At 45.8% G+C, this 10,613-nt stretch overlaps 1 protein-coding gene across 1 annotated transcript; it reads left to right on the top strand.

The window, feature by feature from the left end:
• The first annotated feature begins 1,223 nt into the window (after positions 1–1,223).
• LOC131801673 (formin-like protein 1) lies at positions 1,224–9,408 on the top strand. Its single transcript, XM_059120599.1, has 2 exons — positions 1,224–1,803; positions 7,449–9,408. Exon 2 carries the CDS (start codon positions 7,466–7,468, stop codon positions 8,270–8,272), a length of 807 nt encoding a protein of 268 aa, XP_058976582.1. The 5' UTR covers positions 1,224–1,803; positions 7,449–7,465; the 3' UTR covers positions 8,273–9,408.
• Positions 9,409–10,613: the final 1,205 nt, after the last annotated feature.

The following is a 10,613-nucleotide window of genomic DNA, read 5'->3' as shown; positions in this document are numbered from 1 at the left end:
AGTTTTATAAGTTTCACATGGTTTTGATTGAATAGATGAAATTGCAGCTGCAGCTGCAACGGTGGAAAGTACAGTGGTTTGGAGAAATGTTAAATACAGGTATTAGATTGGTATTCCTATGAGTTATTTGAGAGAAATAAAAAACAAGTAACCAAAGTCTATAGTCATGCTGTGCCGATCATGTGATACCCCACAACACTACGATTTGGTTGAAGTCCCCTTATGTCCAAAATCATTCTGGAATATTTCGCTTTTAAAATTATGTTATAGAGCACTGGCCAGATATTACCCTTAGCTTTTCGACCAGGGACATTTGTCCAATATTTACGCACTCCGTGGTTCTATTAGTCGTCGCGGGCCATTTTACAGCTGATTATATGGTCATCCAAAATGCTAGACTTCTTCCCTGTCCTTATCTCTGTTCTCATGTAAAATTTGTATCTATTGGTTTCAATTGTGTGATCAGGAAAATTTTTTCTGTTTTTCGTTCATTTGAACCCTGAAATATTTTGCGATCATCACCAAATGCAAGAGACCCCTATGTATCTCCAAATTTAGTCTCATCTATATGATTTACTTGTCTACGATATTTGACTTTATTCGTCAACGAAATCAGTATAAAAAGTCCGAAGTTCGCCATTTGTGTATTTTGGATTTCGCCTGTAAGTTATTTACATCGTTTTGGTAGAAAGGAAATGTTGGTATTTTTGTTGACTCAAAAGTAGTGGACCATTCCGCCCGCTATCCTAAACTCTAACTTCATGCGAGATTTCTATTTGTGACCTTTATAACGGCTGCAAAATCAAGAACATTTATATATTGGGGACATCTTTAAATACAATAAGCCTAGCCCTTTTGAGTCTAACCCTACCCTTATGAAAATTGTCGTGAAGATCGGACGATAATTGCAATCTGTTTATAATAACCCCAACCTGTGTTGTAAGGTAAAATATATTACAAAAAATACACTTCAATATTATAAGTCAAATTGAAACCAGTAAAGAAAGTCCTAAAGTCGGGCGGGCCGACTTTATGATACCCTACACCACTTTGGTAATTTTGTAGAGTTCCACATAACAATTAAAATATTTTATTGGAGAATTTAATTATACACTGTGACGACGAAAGTCATTTCATTTGTTTTCGTCCCCACTTTGTTGTTGAATTTTAAAATTTATTTGTGTAAAGAAAGAGTTGTTATTTAAATATGAATTTCCAAAAAAATCACCGTCCTTTTATTTCCAAAACTTAACCAACCCCCCTCATAGTTATTTACATCAACTTCTTGTTTGGCATTGATTTTAACACTGGACAGTTAGGTTCAATGACCATCATAGTCAAGGCCACGCAGTAGCAGCAAGAAATATTGTTAGATCACACAACTGCAATGCCAATGCATTAAACCAATGCATAGGCAGCCAACAACAAGCAAGCATCACAACGATCGATTCAACCAAAGCATTGCGCCAATGCATAAACACACAACAACAAGCAAGCATGGCACAATGCATAAACGCACAACAACAAACAAGACACACTGGGCATTGATGTAAATGCATGGTAGTGGAGACCGGGCAACGCAGGCATAGCATAACAACAAAGACCATGCATGACAGTGAACCATCGTTCGATGATGGCAAAGCGAAGGCATCAAAGACAAAATTTATAACTGTTTCGTGTGACAACAAAAAGGCTTGGGCATAGAAGGTCTAAGATCACGTGACATGCTGCGAGGCTATAAAAAGGAAAAATCCTATTAGAAGTTCTTGCAGTTTGTGAAGTGAACTACAGCGAAGAAGACAGGTGAGTCAGAGTGGTGAAAAGATAGGAAAACTGTAAGAGGTGTTCATAAGCCCTTCGGTAACTCGCGTTCTCGAGCTAGAGTTTAACCCCTTGAGGTGTCGTAAAGCCCTTGGGTTCTTCGGGTTTCTTCGTATTTCATCCCCTTGAGGTGTCATAAAGCCCTTGGGTTCTTCGGGTATTGACCTCTTGAGGTGTCGTAAAGCCCTTGGGTCTTCGGGTCTATTCGCTTCTAAACCCTTGAGGTGTCGTAAAAGCCCTTGGGTTCTTCGGGAATTAAGCCCTTGAGGTGTCGTAAAGCCCTTGGGTCCTTCGGGCTTCGTCGTTATTAACCCCTTGAGGTGATAAAGCCCTTGGGTTCTTCGTATTTCATCCCCTTGAGGTGTCGTAAAGCCCTTGGGTTCTTCGCTTCTAAACCCTTGAGGTGTCGTAAAAGCCCTTGGGTCCTTCGTATTTCATTTTCTTCGGGTATTAACCCCTTGAGGTGTCGTCAAGCCCTTGGGTTCGTCGTTATTAACCACTTGAGGTGTTTAAGCCCTTGGGTTCTTCGTATTTCTTTCCCTTGAGGTGTCGTAAAGCCCTTGGGTTCTTCGGGTATTAACCCCTTGAGGTGTCGTCAAGCCCTTGGGTTCGTCGTTATTAACCACTTGAGGTGTTTAAGCCCTTGGGTTCTTCGTATTTCTTTCCCTTGAGGTGTCGTAAAGCCCTTGGGTTCTTCGGGTATTAACCCCTTGAGGTGTCGTCAAGCCCTTGGGTTCGTCGTTATTAACCACTTGAGGTGTTTAAGCCCTTGGGTTCTTCGTATTCCATCCCCTTGAGGTGTCGTAAGCCCTTGGGTTCTTCGGGTATTAGCCCCTTGAGGTGTCGTCAAGCCCCTGGGTTCTTTGGTATTAACCCCTTGAGGTGTTAAAGCCCTTGGGTTCTTCGGGTTTCTTCGTTATTAACCCCTTGAGGTGATAAAGCCCTTGGGTTTCTTCGTTTTTCATCCCCTTGAGGTGTTTTGGAGCCCTTGGATTCATCCATGTCAACCCCTTGAGGTGTTTCCGGCCCATCGGGTTTTTATCCTTTTAACCACCAGCACCAAGAGAGCACGAACGTCCTAGGTACCGCTGAACTTGCCGCTTTATATATATTCTTACCCGAACTGTTAAATATAAGTAAACCCCAATCAATTCTGAATAAAATAAACGTATTTGCTTAAAAAACAAACCACTTGCGTTTTTTACTCTCTCGGTCACTTTATAAATTTCTGTGGCAGACCCTCGACCCCGCGAGCATACCTCAGCAAGAAGAAGGGAATTTGGGTCGTTACAGTGGCGCCCGAGCAGGGACCTGAGAGAGTTTAAACGTTAAAAAAGAATTGATTGGAAGGATACGAGAATGCCGGCATCTTTGCGTGTCTCCTGGGCCTACGCCCTGAGAAGGGAAGACTTGTTGGCCTATTTAGAGGAGTTCGGTTGTCCAACATCTGGTACCGTCGAAGAGCTTCGTAGACGGTTCGCCCTCTTATTATCTGAGGACCACTCCCCGGAACGATTCTCTCGACTCATAGAATTGCAGGAGAAATATGAGAAGCCAGCTACCAGCCAGGAATTAAAATTTCTTACCCCGCAGAAAACACCCAGTATAACGGTCACCGCGTCAACTACTCCATCAGGTGAAATCAATCAACCCACAGACGAAAAGCAAAGGAAACAGGGACTGGCCGTGGCTGCTTCTTCAAATATACCCCCCGTACGGCCTGGTACCGATATTAACACAGACAAGGCGGCTTGGGATCCCCGGGCCCTAGCAGACCAGGTCCGAAAATGGAACATCAGTTATGATGGTAGCCGAGGTCCCCTAGAATTTATCGAAAGATTGGAAGAACTGGCCGTCATGTATGAGGTTAACCTGGAATATTTGCCCCGGATGATGCCTGAAGTATTGAAGGAAAACGCCTTGGTATGGTATCGGAACAACAATCAGCAATGGACAGCCTGGAGGCAACTTCGAGAAGACTTCCTCCGTTTCTTTCTGCCGTCTAGGTATTTCGAACAATTGGAGGACGAAATACGGAAAAGAAAACAACGGCCACGGGAACCATTTAAATCATATACATTGAGCATGCAAAATTTGATGCGCCACAGCACATACACGGAAGGCCAGAAGCTTGAGAGAATTTTTCGAAATGCCCTCCCGGAATACCTCTGGTACATAAGACGTCGGGATTTTCATACGCTCAGCGACCTGCTCGAAATGGCAGACGATTTGGAGAGTTTACCTCCCGGCTCCGGTCCCATACGCGAGCAACATCGACAAATAGATCCGACCGACGGGGGGAGCAAACAGGACCGGGTCGATCCAATTACTGCCTGTAGACGCTGTGCTCGACCTGGACATTTTGCATCGGGGTGTAGGAATTCTCAGGTGTTGTTTTGCTGGGATTGTGGTCGTACAGGTGTTCGCACTATTGATTGCTGCCGTGTTATGTCGGGAAACGGCGATCGGATCCGAAAGAACAGAGGGGCAACGGATCCGCGGAAAATGGCCAGTCCTCTCAACTAAGAACTTCGCTTCGCGTAGAAGCAACTAAACTGGTGGCTACTATAATAGTGGCGAGTCAGCCTCTAGCTGCAACGGTGGATACTGGGGCAACCAGTAATTTCATCAGTGAAAAACTACGTGAAACCATTGAACCTTAGCCGACGGTTCCCAACGGCAAATACGAGAAGCGGTTCATACCCAGGTCATATTTGGAAACCGGCGATTGTCAGTCAGATTTCTAGTTATGCCTGATGCCACAGAAGACCTACTACTAGGACTCGACTTTTTGGTTAAAAGCAATGCCCGTATCAGCTGCGCCGGTCTCACCTGCGACTTCGGTGTACAGCCGGAAGCACATCGACTCGGAACAATCATAACCACGTCAGCAGTGGAAGAAGAAGGAGCCAAAGCGGTCGGCCATAAAACGGTAAGTGAGCTTGAAAGAAAGGACCAAGCAAGGATACAATCCTTCTTAGAGGTCGAACTCGGACAATTTGACGAAATTAAAGGCCCGTCTACTGCGGCGATCCATCGAATTAAAATGAAGGACGTCCGGCCCTTTAAGGCCAGATATGCACCCCGAAATCCGGCTATGCAGGCCATCATTGATGAAAAAATAAACGAACTTTTAACATTAGGATACATAGAGCCCTCACATAGCCCGTACAGTTCCCCAATTACGTTGGCCCAAAAAAGAAACGGGACGTGGAGACTATGTATAGACTTCAGGCAACTCAACAGTCGATCTGAACCAGACGCTTACCCACTTCCCAGAATTGATACCATCTTGAATCGACTACGCGAAGCCAGATACGTGAGCAGTCTCGATTTAAAGGACGGCTACTGGCAAATCCCTCTGGAGGAGGACAGTAGAAAATATACTGCATTCACTGTAGCTGGACGAGGGCTATATCAATGGAAAGTCATGCCGTTTGGTCTTCACTCGGCACCCGCAACATTCCAACGCGCATTGGATAGCGTAATCGGACCAGAAATGGAGCCACATGCGTTTGCCTATTTAGACGATATTGTTGTCATCGGAAGAACGTTGGACGAACATTTAGCAAATCTGCGAAAGGTGTTCCAGCGGTTGCGTGAAGCCCGATTACGAATCAACCCCGACAAATGCGAGTTCTTCAAACGGGAGACTAAATATTTGGGCCACGTAATCAGCGGACAAGGCATTCACACTGACCCTGACAAGGTTGCAGCAATTCAGGGGATAGAGCCACCCAAAACACTTAAGGAGTTACGGCGTTTTTTGGGGGTAGTTTCTTGGTACCGGAGATTTGTACCCGACTTTGCCACTATTGCTCAACCCCTAACGTCACTTCTTAAGAAAGGCAAACATTGGAAATGGACGGAAAACCAACAGACAGTGTTTGAAGTGCTCAAAGCCAGACTCACCCAGGCCCCAGTACTCGCCTGCCCTGACTTTTCACGGAGATTTGTCCTTCAGACAGACGCTAGCGATCATGGACTTGGAGCGGTTCTAACCCAGGCTTTCGACGAAGGTGAACGAGTTATAGCATATGCCAGCAGAACGTTGAACAGGGCAGAAAACAACTACTCGGCCACAGAAAAGGAGTGTCTAGCGATAGTATGGGGCATTCGGAAAATGCGCCAATACCTCGAAGGCTACAATTTCCTGGTCATAACGGATCACATGGCGCTAAAATGGCTCAACTCCATTGAGAATCCCACTGGAAGACTAGCTCGCTGGGCGTTGGAGTTGCAACAATACACGTTTACCATAGAATACCGGAGGGGAAGCTTAAACGTAGTAGCGGATGCCTTGTCCAGACAGCCGGTGGAACCACTGATGAGAGCTGTGGAGGAATCCGTTACTCAGTGTCCCTGGATTAAAGAAAAATTGCAAGCGATCGAGAAGAACCCGGAGAAGTTTCCAGATTACGCCATAGTAGGCTCAAACTTGTACAGGCATATTCAAAGGACCAAGGATGACGAGGACGACACGCCATGGAAGTTATGCGTTCCTTCCCAACTGCGTGAGCGAGTTCTCCGGGAAAATCATAGCCAACCGGCAGCCGGACATCTAGGTATCCGGAAGACCATCAACAGAACGTGTGGACGCTATTATTGGCCTGGTATGACTCGTGATGTGACGCGCTTTGTGAAGAAATGTGAGTCGTGTCAAAGATACAAGCCAAGTCAGACAGCCCCGGCGGGAGAAATGTTAACTTCGGTACCGGAGGAACCCTGGGCAGTAGTGTGCGCTGACTTCGTGGGCCCAATGCCACGCACCAAGCACGGAAATAGCATGCTCTTAGTATTTCTGGACCGGTTCACGAAGTGGGTTGAGTTAGTCGCGATGCGGAAAGCCACGGCAGAGGGGGTGATAAAAGCATTTAGGGAAAGGATACTATCTCGATTTGGCGCACCGAAGTTATTCGTTACCGATAACGGAAGCCAGTTCACCAGTAAGGTACTGAACGTTTTCCTGGAAGAAACTGGAGTACGCCGACAATTTACTGCGCCATATTGTCCACAGGAAAACCCCACGGAGCGAGCCAACCGAACGATAAAGACAGTAATCGCTCAGCTAGCAGGCAATCAGCACAACAAATGGGACGACTTTCTGCCGGAAATTACATTGGCAGTTAATTCAAGTGTTTCTGAGTCAACGGGGTACAGCCCGGCTTTTCTTGTGCAGGGTCGAGAACCAAGGCTTCCAGGTGCTCTATTCGATGAGATAACCATCGGTTCGGGTGCTCGAGTTGTAGAGCCTTCGAAGAGGGCGGTCGAACTACGTGAGATTTTCCAAATAGTAAAGAAGAATTTGGCTCAAGCTGGAGAAAATCAGAAAAGACGGTATAATCTCAGACGTCGTAAGTGGACTCCAGTTGTCGGAGACCTGGTTTGGGTAAAACAGCACCCACTGTGAAAAGCTACAGACAATTTCGCGGCGAAATTGGCACCTAAATACGATGGGCCCTTCGAAATTATTAGTTTCCCTTCTCCGGTGATCGCGAGGGTTCGGAAAGTTAACGGGAAACACGAAAGGAACGCTCACCTCGGGGATATGAAACCTTACGTTTTACCGTCTGAACATCTAAATTGTGTAGGTACTAACATAGATACTGTTTCTTCTACCTCAACAGATTCCCAAAAATTAATAATGGACCAACCTACCCAACCATTACGTACAAAGGCTTTTTACAAGCATCAATACCAGCTTGTGGAATCCCTTAAACCCTGCTCCGTTGTGCTCACGAGGTTGGAAGAAAAGGAAACGCATGCACTGCGGAACAAGAACGCAGGGTCCAGTCCTACCCCTAAGCCATCTAAAAGGGCCAACACCACCAAGCCCAAAAAGAGTAGGCTCCCCAGCCAAAAGAAGATGCGGCGTGATGTACCATCCTCATCACCGGTAGTAGTCGAGACTATCGTCATCTCATCTGACGATGAGTTACCATCCACCCCGCCTCGAAGGCCACCTGTGGTACACGACTACCCGGTCACCCCCCCTCCTACAGTGTCACCCATGGCAGCCGGAGACACCATACCCGACTTACCACCGACGCCAGGTCGCACACTTTTTATGACCATGGGATTTCCACCGGCGACCGTACGCAACGTAGGTTTGGATCTGTCCCCTCGGTATGCACCGGACTCGGATTCGGAGACCGAATGCTACCAACCACATATTAATCGCCGGTTGGAGCAGGTGAGAAGCCCGAAACCCCCGACAGTATCCAGTGTGGTGGTCGTACCGGTAACCTCGGAAAAATCGGTTGAGGACATCCAATTTGAATGCCGGGAAATGCTACCAGAGGAAGTTAGGAGCGAATTACAGCCGTGTCTACGAGATGCTCTTCGCCGCTGGATACCTCACCACCAACACAAGCGGGTTTTTACCATTGGCGGGAGAAAGCTCCGGGTCCACGTCAATCGACAAGGGAAAATTTTTGTGCGGATGTTGTGAAGGCAGCCGGCTCGTTTAGAGAGGGGAGGCAGTGTGACGACGAAAGTCATTTCATTTGTTTTCGTCCCCACTTTGTTGTTGAATTTTAAAATTTATTTGTGTAAAGAAAGAGTTGTTATTTAAATATGAATTTCCAAAAAAATCACCGTCCTTTTATTTCCAAAACTTAACCAACCCCCCTCATAGTTATTTACATCAACTTCTTGTTTGGCATTGATTTTAACACTGGACAGTTAGGTTCAATGACCATCATAGTCAAGGCCACGCAGTAGCAGCAAGAAATATTGTTAGATCACACAACTGCAATGCCAATGCATTAAACCAATGCATAGACAGCCAACAACAAGCAAGCATCACAACGATCGATTCAACCAAAGCATTGCGCCAATGCATAAACACACAACAACAAGCAAGCATGGCACAATGCATAAACGCACAACAACAAACAAGACACACTGGGCATTGATGTTAATGCATGGTAGTGGAGACCGGGCAACGCAGGCATAGCATAACAACAAAGACCATGCATGACAGTGAACCATCGTTCGATGATGGCAAAGCGAAGGCATCAAAGACAAAATTTATAACTGTTTCGTGTGACAACAAAAAGGCTTGGGCATAGAAGGTCTAAGATCACGTGACATGCTGCGAGGCTATAAAAAGGAAAAATCCTATTAGAAGTTCTTGCAGTTTGTGAAGTGAACTACAGCGAAGAAGACAGGTGAGTCAGAGTGGTGAAAAGATAGGAAAACTGTAAGAGGTGTTCATAAGCCCTTCGGTAACTCGCGTTCTCGAGCTAGAGTTTAACCCCTTGAGGTGTCGTAAAGCCCTTGGGTTCTTCGGGTTTCTTCGTATTTCATCCCCTTGAGGTGTCATAAAGCCCTTGGGTTCTTCGGGTATTGACCTCTTGAGGTGTCGTAAAGCCCTTGGGTCTTCGGGTCTATTCGCTTCTAAACCCTTGAGGTGTCGTAAAAGCCCTTGGGTTCTTCGGGAATTAAGCCCTTGAGGTGTCGTAAAGCCCTTGGGTCCTTCGGGCTTCGTCGTTATTAACCCCTTGAGGTGATAAAGCCCTTGGGTTCTTCGTATTTCATCCCCTTGAGGTGTCGTAAAGCCCTTGGGTTCTTCGCTTCTAAACCCTTGAGGTGTCGTAAAAGCCCTTGGGTCCTTCGTATTTCATTTTCTTCGGGTATTAACCCCTTGAGGTGTCGTCAAGCCCTTGGGTTCGTCGTTATTAACCACTTGAGGTGTTTAAGCCCTTGGGTTCTTCGTATTTCTTTCCCTTGAGGTGTCGTAAAGCCCTTGGGTTCTTCGGGTATTAACCCCTTGAGGTGTCGTCAAGCCCTTGGGTTCGTCGTTATTAACCACTTGAGGTGTTTAAGCCCTTGGGTTCTTCGTATTTCTTTCCCTTGAGGTGTCGTAAAGCCCTTGGGTTCTTCGGGTATTAACCCCTTGAGGTGTCGTCAAGCCCTTGGGTTCGTCGTTATTAACCACTTGAGGTGTTTAAGCCCTTGGGTTCTTCGTATTCCATCCCCTTGAGGTGTCGTAAGCCCTTGGGTTCTTCGGGTATTAGCCCCTTGAGGTGTCGTCAAGCCCCTGGGTTCTTTGGTATTAACCCCTTGAGGTGTTAAAGCCCTTGGGTTCTTCGGGTTTCTTCGTTATTAACCCCTTGAGGTGATAAAGCCCTTGGGTTTCTTCGTTTTTCATCCCCTTGAGGTGTTTTGGAGCCCTTGGATTCATCCATGTCAACCCCTTGAGGTGTTTCCGGCCCATCGGGTTTTTATCCTTTTAACCACCAGCACCAAGAGAGCACGAACGTCCTAGGTACCGCTGAACTTGCCGCTTTATATATATTCTTACCCGAACTGTTAAATATAAGTAAACCCCAATCAATTCTGAATAAAATAAACGTATTTGCTTAAAAAACAAACCACTTGCGTTTTTTACTCTCTCGGTCACTTTATAAATTTCTGTGGCAGACCCTCGACCCCGCGAGCATACCTCAGCAAGAAGAAGGGAATTTGGGTCGTTACAACACGCTATGATTATAATTGTAATTTAAAGTTCAAAGGACTAAATATGCCGCAGCATTTGTATCTTTTAAATTCGGACTTGTATTGCCCATTTGGTGCACAATTAATTTGAAATCAGATAAAGATATATATGGGGCTATATCCAAATCTGAACCGATATCGATAGAATTTGGCAAAGATATTTCTGAGCTGTATTTGATATATTTCCCTGAATATCGTTGTTACCGAGTGCATATTACGGATGTGGGTAGCAAATACAACAAATCGGATAAACAATATATATGGGAGCTATAGCTATATCTGAACCGATC

This window comes from Musca domestica, unplaced genomic scaffold, assembly GCF_030504385.1.
Source record: "Musca domestica strain aabys unplaced genomic scaffold, Musca_domestica.polishedcontigs.V.1.1 17, whole genome shotgun sequence".
Lineage (NCBI taxonomy): Eukaryota > Metazoa > Arthropoda > Insecta > Diptera > Muscidae > Musca > Musca domestica.
Note: the sequence above shows the minus strand (reverse complement) of the source record. Positions and strands in the feature narration are given on the sequence as shown.